At 33.4% G+C, this 16,193-nt stretch overlaps 2 protein-coding genes across 4 annotated transcripts in view; both read left to right on the plus strand.

The window, feature by feature from the left end:
* LOC116002198 (glutamate--cysteine ligase, chloroplastic-like) overlaps positions 1-2,940 on the plus strand; it is a 9,052-nt gene extending 6,112 nt beyond the window's left edge. For 2 of the 3 annotated variants that reach the window (XM_031242271.1, XM_031242270.1), the window contains exons 10-16: positions 424-517; positions 620-709; positions 814-894; positions 1,395-1,487; positions 1,580-1,660; positions 1,773-1,842; positions 2,282-2,940. In XM_031242271.1, coding sequence (XP_031098131.1) covers positions 424-517; positions 620-709; positions 814-894; positions 1,395-1,487; positions 1,580-1,660; positions 1,773-1,842; positions 2,282-2,370 — 598 coding nt within the window. In that variant the 3' untranslated portion in view covers positions 2,371-2,940. The remainder of the gene's footprint in view (positions 1-423; positions 518-619; positions 710-813; positions 895-1,394; positions 1,488-1,579; positions 1,661-1,772; positions 1,843-2,281) is intronic. The other variant, XM_031242272.1, reaches the window with a different exon arrangement.
* Positions 2,941-11,321: 8,381 nt separating this feature from the next.
* LOC116003165 (AT-hook motif nuclear-localized protein 9-like) lies at positions 11,322-15,613 on the plus strand. The gene is made up of 5 exons (XM_031243331.1): positions 11,322-12,339; positions 13,025-13,092; positions 13,238-13,369; positions 14,535-14,696; positions 14,999-15,613. Exons 1-5 carry the CDS (start codon positions 11,892-11,894, stop codon positions 15,224-15,226), a joined length of 1,038 nt encoding a protein of 345 aa, XP_031099191.1. The 5' UTR covers positions 11,322-11,891; the 3' UTR covers positions 15,227-15,613.
* Positions 15,614-16,193: the final 580 nt, after the last annotated feature.

The raw sequence follows: 16,193 nt of genomic DNA on the forward strand, positions 1-16,193 counted from the left end.
TTTTTTTTTTTTTTTTTTTTTTTTTTTTCCATTTATGTTACAGAGTTATTAGTATTATGTCCATTTAAAATGCTTCTGCATTGTGAAGTATATGAAACCATACCCATCTATCACTTAATTGGACTGCAACCAAAGTTTTGAAGGGAGACTATACTATCAATCAAGAAGTGTTTGACGGGAAATTACAATTCCTTTTTGGTGATAAACCATAACCTAACATGTGCTTGATTTGTCTGAACTTGTTTTGACGGGAAATTACAATTCTCTTTTGGTGATAAAGACACAAAAAGTCTTGTAAATGAGTTTATTTATGGTTATTGAATCCTAGTGTTGCTCTAGATACACTTTATGTTGCATGGACCATTTGATGGTTTCAGAACTATTTCTTGAGTACCTTGTAATACGTTAGTTTTATGGGCACAGGTTCGAGCAGTATGTAGATTATGCACTTGATGTTCCTATGTACTTTGTCTATAGGAACAAGGGGTATATTGACTGTGCGGGAATGTCATTCCGGGTAATCCATCGTTCTTGAGTTTGACAATGTCTAAACTGGGTTAATTGTATTTGTATTTCATGTTTAATACTTCTATTTGCTTACCAATACTTAGTTTGGCAGGATTTTATGACCGGAAAATTGCCTCCAATTCCCGGTGATTATCCTACGCTTAATGATTGGGAGAATCATCTGACTACGATATTTCCTGAGGTGCGAAGCCGCTTCTTTGATGAGAAATTTTAGGAGATTTCCAGTCTGTTTATTAACAGTTCAAGTTTCAAAATTTTGCTGAAATTGTGCCAATCTGTTTTTAGGTGAGACTTAAAAGATACTTGGAGATGAGGGGTGCTGATGGAGGACCGTGGAGGCGGCTATGTGCATTGCCTGCTTTTTGGGTATGAAACTTTTTTTTTTTTTTTGGCAAACACAAACATGTTTTCATTTAAGTAAGCCATAATGTTTTTGTGTTAATTAGAATATAAAATTAAATAATATGTTCAGTAAGGCCATGCTGAAACTGCCAGTTGTTATGAAGGATAGCTGCTCTCAACGACTGCTACGCTATATTAATAGGTTTCCGCTAATTGCTTATGTTTGAAGATTTGGAGCTCGATAACATGATTCTGTGCTGCTTTATTGTGTCTTTCGCATTTTCTTTGTTTATTTATTTTGGAGAGAGAGCGGTGAAATCTTTGGTGGCGTTCTAACTGTGTAAAGGATCTACGGGAAGAAAATGTACATGAAAAATGTTTAGGTGTTTTGCTGTGCGTTTTTGTGACAGTTATGTTTCTCTGCTTTCCTTCAATGGCAGTTGATAAGATTGTTTTGCTTAATTAATATCTGCAAGACTTTTTCCCGTTAATCATGTTTCTCGTAAATGATCTTCAAATCTCAGGTGGGGCTATTATACGATGAGATATCTTTACAAGCTGTTCTGGACATGACAGCCGATTGGACTTTGGAAGAACGGGAGATGTTGAGGAAGAAGGTACTGTTTAAAAACAACTTTGGTGACCATTCTACAATTTGTTCTTTACAAAAGAATTACTCCGTAATTAATTTTTCAAAGCATTGTATTAGGTGCCAGTAACTGGTCTAAAGACGCCATTTCGGGATGGGTTGCTGAAGCACGTTGCTCAAGATGTTCTAAAGCTGGCAAAGGCAAGTTAAACCATTTCTCGCTATTGTCAGTATTGATACTATAGTGCCTGGCCTCTCGTCCCTTCCAATCGCTAACTGAATTCGTTTTTTTTTTTTTTTTTCTAATGTGCAGGAAGGCTTAGAACGAAGAGGCTTTAAAGAAACGGGATTTTTGAATGAAATAACCGAGGTCGTCAATACAGGTAACTTTTTTTTTTTTGAAATACTCATGATTCTTTATAATGTAGTATCTGTTCTATACTTTTTCAAACATTTTTAACCCAAAGAATCTAAGCCTCCACCACCGGGGTTCAAATCTATGACCACCCATTTGGAATGGTAACCGTGATGCCATCACACTACATGGTAGTTGGCACAGGTAACTAGTTCTTCTCGGAATCTAAAATGCATTAGTCCACGTTAATAACTATATTATGTCCCGTCTTACATAAAAACTGTTAGCCACCGGTAAGCCATGATTTGAAAAGCTTTAAAGTGTACACTTGAACTTCTCTAATGACAGCATTAGTTCAGCGTTCCAATCATTTTCAGCGTCTACACTAGACTCGAACTCACTGAAAAATCCGTTCTTCAAAGTATCCTTTCTTACGCCCATCTTTACAATACTTTTTGTGATGGCAGGTATTACGCCAGCCGAGAAGCTCTTGGACTTGTACCACGGGAACTGGGGACAAAATGTCGATCCTGTATTTGAGGAGCTGCTCTATTGAGCACTCGATGCTCTCAGGCACAGTACGTACCCCGATACATTTCTGTATTGCGACCATCCATCCTTAACACCTAGAGAAATTACCCCCATGCTAACTTTTCTCGATTGCTTTCCGATAAAGATTATGGCTGGAATGGATTACAGCGTGTACACTTGAAACAACACTTCCCATGCACACAGCACTGTATCACGATCCATCACTGCCAAACATCTTCATAACTGCTAATATATATATATAGCACGATAATGAAACCATGCAGTTGCAATAATACGAGTTTCCCAGAAGATGATGGGGTTAATTTCTCGTGCTTTGTTTTATGGTCTTTTGCTGTTATTATTTTTGTCGCTGTTTATGGTGGTTCTGTGATCTGAGCTGAACAATCTGTTGGTGATTTTGGTGAAAATTACAAGATTCTGTATTTCAAATAGGGTTCTGAAGTTGTTAGAGATTGATTACACTTGAAAGTTTGATTGCAAGAAGTGTTTGTTGATGCTTCTCTTTTGCCATCGTGTACAGAAGACAATTGAACTTTTTGGATGACCTTTTATTTTACGGAGCTATTAAGGACTAGAATAGCGGTTGACAGATTGTGTTAGTTGGTTTGACAATTTAGTAGTATTAAATGTTTGTGAAGAAATATTTGGTAAAATTATTTGTTAACTTTAGTAGTTAATACGTAATTTGATGACCTGAATTATTTTATAACAATAATTTATTAAATATCAATAGAGTAAATATTCATTTTGGTCCCTCGACTATTAAATATCGCTTAATTTGGTCTTTGATTTTGAAAATTATTTAATTTGGTCATTTGATTTGTAAAATTACACTCAATTGCTTCATTATTGCATAGTCGCATATGCATAGTCGCATAAGCATGTAGGTGTGGATGGACCATTTTACTCTTCAAATTAACTGCATTTGGATGGATTTTGCAACTGATGACTAAATTGAGTGTAATTTTACAAGTCGGATGACCTAATATTCAAAGTCAGTGACTAAATTAAGTAATATTTCATAGTCAAGAGACCAAAATGTGTATGAACTCTTATAAATAATTACATATAAATAAAAAATGTAATAATTGTTTTTTATGACAATAAAAATAAAAATAAAAGAACATTTAATAACAAAATTATATTATTTTCACTATTTTTATTAAATAAATACATTAAAAAGTCCATAAAATGAGGGGAAGGGATCTAATAATTTGATAAAAGAAGTGATGCTATTAAATGTATTTGATAATTTGTTTTCATAAAAGAAAAGCTACTCAAAGTATTCTTTTGGATTAAAAAGCTTTTATCAACATTTATTTGGTAAACACTTATATTAGTTATTTGACTGCCCAAATCTAAGTCATCTTTCGAAACCATATCACATCTTTTATCTAATGAAATAAAACAAATCGAGACATCATTTTACATAATGATTTTGAATAAATGAATCATTTCTTTATTTTTGGATCTCTAGACACAAAAAAAAATAGCAATTTATACTCTTTAGTAGATATCTTTTAGTAGGATTTGAATTGAAGCCAAATGAAGTTCTAACCATCTATCAGGGGAAAAAATGGATTTTGAATGTTATAGCATTCCAAAGAAATTCTTTCATGCCTCTCGAAAATAGATGAGTAATTATTGATCTGGAATATTAGAAAATTTTTCAAATTTTGGATAATTGAATTAACTTAAATTTGCTAACGTTTAAAAGATCGCATGGCTAGGGTAGTCAATAGAGGGCAAATTATGTTATAGACCTGAGTTTACATTGCAAGATAGACTTAGGTCCATGTTCACAATTTTAGAATTCTATATTCACAATTTTAGATCTCAATATATAAAATTACATTACTCAATATTTACAATTTTTGAACTCTATATTCACAATTTTGTTATATAGATTCCAAAATTGTGTTATACTGGTGAATATAGAGTTATGAAAATGTGAATATAGAGTTATGAAAATGTGAATATAGAGCTATGTAATTGTGAATATAGAGTTCTAAAATTGTTAATATAAAGTTAAAAAATTGTGAACATGGATCCGGGTCCATGGCATAACAACTGTCAATAGAGTGCTTCTCATTAATTTAATTTTTTAAAAGGGAAATCCTATCAAAATATATTTTAGAAAAAAAAAAGGAGAAAATTCTAATATAATTTTCTATTCAAATAGTATCAACATAATGTAAACTTAAAGGCGTGCACTAGATAAACCTGTTCATGTGTGGTTGATTATGTGTGACGAATTCGACTGATAAAGTATTACCAATAATCAAACTCGTGATATTTTGAGACGAGAATCATGTTACACCTACTAATACACCCCTTTCAGGATATATCTATCCTTTTATAAAATACCCATAGTTAAAAGTTATACAAAATATGAATTTTTAGAGTTTATAGCTCCAAATCTCTAGGGGGATTTGGTTGGCGCTATGCATTTGGGAATCTCGCTTTCATAAGAATAGTTTTTTTATAGTTATTTTTGTCACATTTCTTATAATATCATTCCTCCCAAATTCTTAGTTTACTAGAAATTCTTGAAAGAAAAATGTTTAATGGACAAAAGATTTTACCAAAAGTTTCCTCAAATGTTGCTTTGGTGTATTAGTATTAGGCCCTGTTTGGTAAATGGCTGTTGAGTGATTGGGTTGGCTGTTTGGGTTAGAAGGTATGATTTGTTGATAATATTAGCTGATTGTAGAAAGTTGTTTGATTAAATTGGCTGTTAGCTGATAGCTATTTAGTATAATTTCTTTTCTCAAAAAGCTAATTGAAAAGGCTGCTTTGAGTAGCCTTTTGAATTTTAGCATTTTGGAGTTACAAAAAACTTATTAACCAGTAATAGTGATCAAATAAGCCAAAATTGACTGATAGGCTGATTATTTACCAAACAGGGTCATAGTGAATTTAAACGTACTCATTCCAAATTAGTTAATGACAATACGGGACTCTAGAACCATCGAAATGCATCGACAAACAAAATCTATTAGTTTTATGCATAAATTTATACTAGTTGATGTGAATTTACAATTCTTTATACACATATCTATCATGTAATAATGAATAGATCAATTTTATCATAAATTATCAAAATTGTAATATCTCTGGAGACACAATTTAATCGGTTGATCCAAAATAAATTGATAATTTTGGTCTTTGCATATGAGCCTAATTAGGGAAGGGTTACTGATGTTAGTATTTTAGTACTTTATCAATCTATTAAAGCACAGAGAGTCTTGTTACCTCTCATTTGGAGAGCTACAGTTATACCGCTTGATCATAAAGTCTTTCGCACATATGTTAGTATATAATCTTATACATTAATTGAATATCTATCATCATATTAAAAAAGTGAAGAATGTGCTTATAACATGATGTTAGCAAAGACCCCATTGGATTGGGAAAGAGAAGAGCAATAGATCTTTTATGATAACACATCCCCATCAAATACAAGAAAAAAGCGAAGCACTTTTTTGTATGGGCAGCCAAGCTTGAGATGAGAACCAATGCAAGTTGGTATGCATAATTACATAATATTCACACTTGTGGTTTTCTTCTTTCTGCCGTGTTAGAAAGTTGAGCATTTGCCAATCCTCATTTAGTATTTTTGGATTCTTACCATAAAGTGTTGTCACTACCTCACTACTCATTATTGTCTTCTTGATTGCTCCAACTCGCTCTTTCAATCAACATCATTTATCACTTGTGTAACACATAATTTTATTCATGGTTATATATATATATATATGGTCACATTCAAGTGCGGACCAGGTTTCTCGTGCGAACCTGCTTAATGTAGTAATTCATGGTAAGTACTACATGAATGCACAACACTTACTCCAACCCTGTTATTCCTACACGAATACATGAATGCATCAAAATTACTTCATGAATGCATGGAAATTACTAAATGAATATACGACACACACTTGAGCGCATCTTCCAGGCGTGCTTGGAAGTAGTTAATGTGTATTCATGTAGAATGTATTGTGCATTACTGAAGAAGTTCGCAAGGAAAGATGGGTTCTCATTTGAAGGCATCCATTTTTCATGAGTCCATGTAGACAGATCTGAGCCATTGAATGCTTTAGATCAATTTTGTCAACCGTGCAACTGTGCAAGTGAAGTACACAGTTGCACATTTGCATAGTTGGCGGAATCTAAGCCATTACCTCAAGCATTCAATGGCTTAGATTTGTCCACACACGGACTCATGGGAAAAGGATAGACTCATTTGATCAAGAGAGTGCGTGTGTGTGTATATATATATTGTGTAGTGTCATTGAGAAAAACGAGATCAAGAGATTAGGAACATAAAACGAAAATGATGAAGAAGAGTTTATGTGGTTCAAGTGAGAGCTTACGTCTATGAGAGCGAATTGAATAAGATATTTTATTACGAGGTTCATTCTGCTATGCTTTACTCGCTTTATTCCACTATGCTTCAACGCATGTTATCTTCATCAAGCTAAATAGTATACGACGAGACATACACAATTACATTGTGAAATTTGGGAAGAACAAAAACTTGTTGAGGATGACATTCTCTCAGTGGATAAGGGAGCAAGAGTTGCAGCATTAGATGTTTGAGCAATACTTATTCAGTTGTCATCTAGTAATTTAGGGTTACACCATTATATTTGTGTTTATTATAAGAATGGTTAGAGTAATTGAGATGATATAAGTACATAACTTTCATCGAGTTATAATTACATGACTTTCATTGAGTTTTTATTCTTCTAGTTACAATATTTGCAATTGACACAGTATAATAAACTGTTCCAATCTAAGTTTTCTATTTTTCCTAAAAAAAAAAAAAAAAAAAATTAAAAACAAACAGCTCCTAAATTTAAATATTTCTTTTCGATTCGTTTTTAATTTGGGTTAAAAATGGTAGGGGTAAACTCAATCATTATTGCATGGATCGTGGTCTACACAATGTTCTACACAGTTGTGTGGATCACAGTCCAAAAACACATAAAATACATTATTCTAACATATATAACGTACATTATTCTAACTCATTAAATATATTTACCATATAAATTTTATTATTCTAACATATAAAGTACATTATACATTATTCTAACACATAAAGTGAATTATTCTAACTCATAAAATACATTATCTTATCTCGGAGATTTTATTATTCTAACATATACATATAAAGTACATTATTCTAATTCATAAAATATATTATCTTACTTCAAAATGTTCATTATTCTAACTCGCGCGCGAAGTAAATAATATTTTAACATCAAAATGACATCGTTTTAGACCAAGACATACAATAATTTGGCAGGTAAACTAAATATAAAATAATAATAAGTGTATGATGCATTTTAAAAAAATTAGTTAAAAAATATCTTCTTAGTCTTTTTGATAAAATAAAATAATGACAATATTCACACATCAAGATAATTAGAAAAAAAAAAAAAGGAGTGGATTACACGTTGAACTCGGAGTGTTTTGTACTATCCATGCATCAGCTAGGGATGGTAAATTGGCAAATATACAATTGATATATAATATATATGAAGGTAAATAAGTTACCAAATAATATTTAGAAAGTAATCAGAGTTGTATTGTTTTAGAGTGTTGAGTACAAGAATTAGAGTGTTGAAGTAGGTATTTGTTAACTTTGTCTTTATTAAATGATCCGTGAATATGGTAGCCCATAAGCTAACAAGGGAAGTTGGATTCACGGATGCTCGTAAGGAGGGGAGGTATTCCTCTCCTAGTTTTCTTAATGATGCACTTTGTAAGATTTGAATTAATGTTAGCATTGTTTTCTTTCAAAAAAAAGTTATATGTAATTGTAGGATTTGTTCCTACTTGTTGGTCGTGCTTACTTTTCGTTCTTAAGCTATAAGTAGCGTTGCAAATTTCGTCCATTTTTTACACAAAACATTAGGAGTTAAATTTGTAACGTCAGTTATAGCTTAGGGATGATAAGTGAGCACGACCAGTAAGTATAGACAAATCTTATAATTATCATATAACTTAAGAACATAAAAGTGAAATTTTCTATATAAATAATTATTAAGTGATAAGATGATGTTAGATAAATATTAGATGATGATATGTAATAGAAATAGCTATAAGCATCATGTAGATGCCTTAAACAAAGATTGAGAAAGAAAAAAAAAAGGTGTAAAGGTTAGACTCAATTTACCTTCTCATGGATCTACGAAACAGATTTATTGAGTTCAGAATATAGTTCAGTAAAGACGAGAAAATTAGGTTATAAAAAAAAAAAGAAAAAAGTGTATAGTATAGGTGGGGATGCAATTGATGGGAAGATGGAGGGGCAAGAGGATAATTAGGAAATTTGTCCTTTGTACATTCTATCATGACATTAAATGTTTTTCCATGTCTTGTTTGAATATGTTTGTTGTTTTTCAAAGATCCATTTGACTGTCTTTCTCTCTCTCTTATATGGCTGTCCAAAAGATTCAAAAAAGCAAAAACTGGGTCATTAATTTCATCAGAGAAGGTACTCCTACCCTTCTTGATGAGAGAGAAAAAAAAAAGAGCATGCATTCACTCATTATAACATTTTCACATTACATTACTACCCCCACCCCTAGCACCGTCACCCCACCACCCCACTGTCGCCGGATACATCCAAACAAGACCTAAGAAATCAGCACTGCTATTAGTAGTATGCTGATAAGGACATGGTGGTACTTAGGTGCACCCCAACTGTCCCCCAATGCCCTCCCCTTATGGGTTTTTTTTTTTTTTTTCGTCATATTATATCATAAATCTAATAAATTTGACTTATAGATCCATAAAGAAATAAAAATAATAAATATAATTTTAAAATTAAACATTGAATTATATATATTTTGTGCATAAAGAGTCAAATTCAAATTCAAACTCTCAACATTTGTGACAAAAATCAAATCTTATTTTGTCACTAGAAGAAATTTATAATCTTAATACATGAGAACGTGTAACAATTTCATAATATACAACTTATATCATAATTTTGTGTTAAAGTTGTATTTTATAGCATGCCACTGGGTACAAATTTTTACATATAGTCACACACTGTCACATTTGGCTTTTAAGTTGAGTTGTTTCTTGACTTAAATGAGAGGCACCGTGATACACACTACTTCATTTATTTATTTTTGGAATAAGGTTCAAATTGGTCATTGAATGTAACTTGAAAGTTCAATTAGAACACTGAACAAAAAAAAAAAGGTACAATTAAGTCATTGAACACTCCAAATGTATACAATTTCACTTGATAGCAAATTACCATCCATTTCACCAGATTACTTGCTTACGTGGACAGTGAATTGACATTTAAAAATAATTTTTAATAATAAACTATTAAAATAATTTAAAATTTTAAAAAACACACACACACCATAATAAAGCAAAATTTGTTTTATGAAAGAAGTTGAGTTTCTGTAAATAATAATAATAATAATAATAATAACAATAATTAAATTCGATTCATCCACATGTTTCCTATCAAGGTGGCAAGGGTATTATTAAGGAGGAGGGGGTGGCGGCAGATATGTGTGTGTATGTTTTTTTTTTTTTTTTTTAATTTAAATTCTTTTAAATTTTTAATTTTAATAGTTTATTATTAAAAATTATTTTAAAATGTCAACTGACTGTCAACGTAAGCAAGTAACCTGAAAAAATGCATGGTAAGCTGCTATCAGGTGAAATTACATACATTTGGAGTGTTCAATGACCTAATTGCACTTTTTTTTTGTTCAGTGACCTAATTGCACTTTCAGGTTACATTTAGTGGCCAATTTGAACATTACTCATGTATTTTTTTAAACACTCATGATTCATTATAAGGTAGTATCCTACCACTAGAGTTCAATCATGTGACCAACCATTTAGAATTGTAATAGATGCGTCATCGATTTCATATTAAAAAGTCATGAATTTAATTCATAACAATATCCTCTTAGTCAATCTCATCGCACAAAGTCTTCCTATGTGACGGTAATATTTCAAGACAATTTAATTACCTCCCTTCCCTTCCCTTTGTTATAAATATATGTTTGTATGATAAAATTTAAAATATACATAAATGTGTGTATATATTTATATACTTATTAATATTTACACATTGGCATATATACATTTATGTATATGTATAATTTCACACACACACATATATTGAGAACACTAAAGTAAATTGATCCATATAACAATTAACTAAATGTCAATATTATATTTCCACAATCAAACTAACACACAAAGTAAAATTACATTTTCAAAATCTCTCTGTAATCTTATTATCTAATGTAATTTCATTTTATATGGACCAAAGTTTGAAATTATATGAACCAGATGACTTTATATGGACCAGAGTTTGAAATTATATGAACCAGATTTATATAACATGATACGTAAAAAGATAGGATCGTAAATGTAATACTAACTCATTAATAAAATGTTTATTAATCTCTTCAAAAAAAAAGTTTATTAATACTTTTGATGGAAAAAGTAATACTCTAACATCAAATGTAAAATTATTACATTTGTTCTCAAATATATTACATTTTTCTTGATAAGTAACAAACATTTCATTCCTAATTAATATTACATTTGCTAGTATAAGTATTACATTTCATATTGATCAAATCCGCCCCACGAATAAAGATTAATGAGACGGTATCACACAAGTTTTTAACTATGTAAAAATATAATATGTCACAAAACACAATATTCTTACATGACACTATTAACTTTTTTTCTTAAATAGAATTATCCAAAGAATAGTTTAAAAAATCACAAATGTAGTAGTCCAAAACCCATTGTAATGACTAATGAGGGGGCAGTGATAAAACCTTATTACAGAGCGACCGCAAGATAAAATTGTGGTTTTGCAATTGTAAAAGGAAAAGCTGTCTTCCGCTTTAATTCAAAAGCTCAAAATTTTCATTTCATCTCACTTTTGTCATTACCCTCCCTCTTCTTTCCCAAGGCCCTCTCTCTCTCTCTCTCTGCCAATTTTCAATCTAGGGTTTCTTTTTCTTTTTCTTTTTCTTTCCTGCATTTTTTTTTTCTTGGGGTGCCTGAAGTTGCCGGATTTGTGTTTTTAAGTTTTGGGGTGAGTTTACTGTTTACATATGAGTAGAATTTAGGCATTCTTCATGATCAAACTCTAATGTGTGATCTTTGTACTTGTGGGTTTGCAAAGCTGCTGTCTTTACTCTCTTTCCCTCTCTCTCTCACTCACTCACTCTTTCCATGTTCGTTTGCTGGGTGGAGGCTTCAAGATTGAGATGCATAGCATTGTTTGCGATGCTGATGAAAAACCCATGTTAAACCCTTAGGATTATTTAAACAGTTTTGCTGTTCTCGGAATTTTTTTTTTTTTTTTTTTGGGTATTCTTTTTGAGTTTGGGCTTGTTTTCCAATTCCATTCATTGGTGAATCAGAGTATAGGAGTTTGTTGTTGTTGTTGTTCTTGTTGAGAAGGATTCTTTGTTGGATTTTTTTAAGTGGGGAATTTTAGTGAGTAGATGCATGGATATAAGGGACGGGATAGGGCTCTCTGGCTCAGCTTCATACTATCTGAGTAGGGGGGCGGGTTCTGGGTCTGGTGGCGGGCCGCCGCCGCCGCCGCCCGGTATTCCGGTTGGGTTCAAGCACCACCCAAACCCTAACATTGCAGTGCAGGCCAATGTTAGGGGTGGAGGGGCTGTGAGCTCAGCTTTCCAAGTTGAGGATCCGCCGGGCAGTATCGTTCCTGGCATCAGCATGGGATCGAGCTCCGGCGGCGGCTCCACCGGCGGTGATCCGGTGAAGAAGAAAAGAGGGAGGCCGAGGAAGTATGGCCCTGAAGGGGCTAACATGTCTTTAGCATTGTCTCCCATGTCCTCCTTGCCTTCTCCAGGCTCCAGTACTCCTGGCCCAAAACGTGCTAAGGGAAGACCTCCTGGAACTGGGTGGAAGCAACAGTTAGCTCCTCTTGGTATTCTTTTTTCTCTTCTTCTTCTTCTCCTCAATCTTGGTTTATGAGCTACTTGTGTAGTAAAGTGTTCAAATTAGGGATGTGGTGCCTAATCTTGTAATCTAACATTGCATATATTGATTTTGGGTAAAATTCATTTTGATATAATGTTCCAATCCAGTAATAATCATGTCTCATGGCAATAAAAGGGGGAGCTGTGGTGTGGGGGGTGGGGGGGTGGGTAAATATGTTGTACCATGTTCAGGTTGCTTGTAAGTTGTAACCTTGTATGTTGATAATCATGTCTCATGGCATTGAAAGGGGGAGCTGCCATATTCAGGGTTACATATTTGCTTGTAACCCTTTATGTTTGATTTGAATAGCTTCGCTCTCGTAGACGTAGCCACATTAACATGTAAATCTTGCCTTCTTTACTTTTTGACGTTATTTTTGATCTTGTTCGCTTTAATCTTAGCCGGGAAGGGGGTACTTCTGAGTGCAGGGTGTCATGGGAAAGAAAAGAGTTTTGAAATAAGGCAATAGTTGTTACTTGTTAGGAAGCTCCTATGGTTGTGATGCTTATGGGTACCAACTTTTCTGTGTATTGTTTTATACAAGTAGGAAAATTAGAAATAACTGAGAGTTGGGTAATTGCTCAATTGCGTTGAGATCTTTTGTAATGTGGAGTGGTATTTTCTCGATGCAGGTGAATGGATGAATAATTCAGCTGGGCTGGCCTTTACACCGTATGTCATACAAATTGGGGTAGGGGAGGTATGTATGACATTCCCTTTATTTTGCATGCTTAATCATTTGGAACAGGAAAACTTAACGAGTTTCAGTTACTAGTGCATTAGTTGAAACATTTTGCTCTTTACCATATTCCGTGACTAGAAAAGGTTGTATATGCACTATGCAGGATATAGCAGCAAAAGTATTGGCATTTGCAAAGCAGAGGCCAAGGGCATTATGTATATTGTCAGCTAATGGCACAGTTTCTGCTGTAACGTTGCGGCCACCGGCAAGTTCTGGCTCTACTGTTACATATGAGGTAAAGAACAATTCACTTCTTTTACATTTCTTGTGTGAAAAGTATTCTAAAAAGTATACTAATATTCAGTCTGATTTCTGTGTAAATTATATTTTTGCTCCATAACATCTGCTAAATTGTCGTGCCGTCAGTTGGAAATCTAAAATCTAAAATTATACAGCAGCTTTTTAATTGCCTAAGTTATGTTTTAATTTGCTTCCCCCAAAAAGGTTTGCTCAAACCCAATAAAATACATAATTAGGGCATTGTCACTATATTGAGGCATCTGGATAATGCTGTTAGCTAAGTTCTTTTGTATTATATCTTTTGGGTGTGTTATAAACTAAGTTTGGGTTATAATGCACATGGGCCAAACCATACTAAAAATTAAATGCCTTATAAACTCATATATTCTCTCTTATTTTACCAATGTGGGAGTCTTAACAGGGTGCAGTCAGCCAGTCACCCCCAGCATTTGAGCGCATAGCTTTTATATAAATCTGACTGCATAACTGTATTTTTCCTTTAAATATATGGGTATATGTAATTCATTTAATAACGGGATGCTTTGCTTGCTACTAAAAGTTTTCTTTGATTATTTTCATTTGTTTCTTCTGCTTTATTTTCTGTTAACAATTCTCTTTGTTGCCATCTTGTGGAATAGTCCATTCTTGCAAAATGAGTTGAAACACCAGACCAAAGCTAAAGAACCAAGTCCTCATCTGATACTTAATAATGCTAATTAGTTTGCCCAACTTGCCCTTATAAATTCACTATTTGCACCACCTGACTCTGTGTGGGTGGATAATTTCTAAACCGATATCCCTTGTTGAGTGTAGCCGTGTAGGTACCCACTGCAAATACCCAAACTCAATTTTTATAAACTAATTTTTATTGCATATAATATTTTAAGTCTTGTTTTATACATTAAAAGAAATTACAGGTTTAAATCTCATATTTAACTAATGTAGACAAAGTCACATAAGTTGCATATGAGATTCTAAGTCCGTTAGAAGAATTAAGGCTTCTGATCTGATTGTCATATTTAATCAATGTTAGAGATGTATTTGAGCCTTATTTAACATGAGAAATTAGTGCTTCATAATAGAAATAAAATATATTATATTCCCTTCATCAATCTTTTGCCTCCTACTCAAGCTCATTTTTGTTTCATGGTCTTATGCAGGGCCGATTTGAGATCCTATGCCTGTCTGGTTCATACTTGGTTTCTGAAAATGGTAGCCCGCAGAATCGTACAGGTGGTCTAAGTATTTCTGTTTGTAGCCCTGACGGGCATGTCATTGGGGGTGCAATTGGTGGGAGACTTATTGCAGCAAGTCCAGTTCAGGTATTTTATTGGTTCTCTTGTATTGTTTCTGCATTTGCAGATTTCAAATGTTTATCATTAACTCTAAGAAACAAAATGCATGTTTAAATGATCCTAAATCTGTGATTTCTCAGTCATAACGGTATCTCACACAATTGAACTCACCTCAACTTTTACACATGCAAGTAAATAAGCTGCTTTTGGATTCAAGATTGCACACCTGGCTAAATCGTCGTGTTTCCTTTTTCCAATTTCCCTTTCTTAGCTTTTCCTACGATGTTGGCACTTTTAGAATGGATGGCGTAATTGATGTTTTACTGCAGGTGGTTGTATGCAGTTTCGTGCACGGTAATTTGAAGGCTAAGAGCAAGGGAGAGACTAGTACCAACGACGACAAGGATTCAGCAGTCCGGTCCGTTGAGAGATCATCAACTATGGTCATGAGCGGTGCAGGTCAAGAGCCCGCTCCAAATCCCTCGATGGTTTGGCCTCCAAGCTCTAGGGCAGACATAAGAACTATGCAGACGGGGATTGACCTGATGCGTGGATGAGACTCTCGAGGGTTTTGTACATACGTGGTGTTGTAAATGAAACGCCCCCCAGGAAATGTTCAACCGTTTTTAACTCACTGCCTTCCTGCCCGTATTAGTAGACGTGGATTGCGCTAACCCACCCACCGTAAGTCTTGATTTTTAGATTGTTTTAAGTTGCGATAGAGAAGAAGATTGCGCCATTGGAGTTTAGATTTTAGTAGTAGTATTGATGGATGGATGGATGGATTTGGGTGTTGGAAAATTGGTTATAACTTGTAATGTTGGATGTATGTTTTATTGGTTTTCTTGTTGTAACTGGAAACTTTGATTATGGAAGATGACTAAGATTTTTAGCCTGAGATTCAGACCCTACCTTCTCTGATTTTTGGGCCATACAATACATTATCTGTCTCTCACTCTTTCTTCTTCTTTTGCTTTTTGTTTCTTTTGTGATGAAATTGTGGACAGGATTTGAAACAGGTCTTGAGTCTTGACCACCACCTATGCCCTTTAATACCTATTCAAACCTTTACTGGAACTCAGTAAAGATGAAAATGGTGAGGAAGCAAAACCTCCATTTTCTATGGGGGCATTTAGTTCATGGAATTTGAGATTATTTGGAATTTAGTTGGAATTGTGGGAATGTAATATTAATATGTTTAGTTGCGGTTGTATTTTAAGTTATGTTGTACTTATAATTTATGTACATGTCCTCTTAGTTGATAAAGACAGTTGAAATATTAAAAAGTAATGTAAGAATACTTAAAAAGATGGATGTAATTGCATTATTTTTAAGGTATTGGGGTTGTTTTGAAAATAACTTATAAGTCAAAATTTAGCTTATTTGATCAACTTGCTTCAGAGTACAAATTTTAGAGCGTGTCCGTTTGCTGTAATAGGAATTCATGTTTTATAATGGACAATGACTAACAGTTACAAGGTAAGACGGCCTCCTAATAACTACTATAGTTCTTCTCAATAATTG

The sequence above is a fragment of the Ipomoea triloba genome, chromosome 13 (assembly GCF_003576645.1).
Source record: "Ipomoea triloba cultivar NCNSP0323 chromosome 13, ASM357664v1".
In the NCBI taxonomy this organism is placed as follows: domain Eukaryota; kingdom Viridiplantae; phylum Streptophyta; class Magnoliopsida; order Solanales; family Convolvulaceae; genus Ipomoea; species Ipomoea triloba.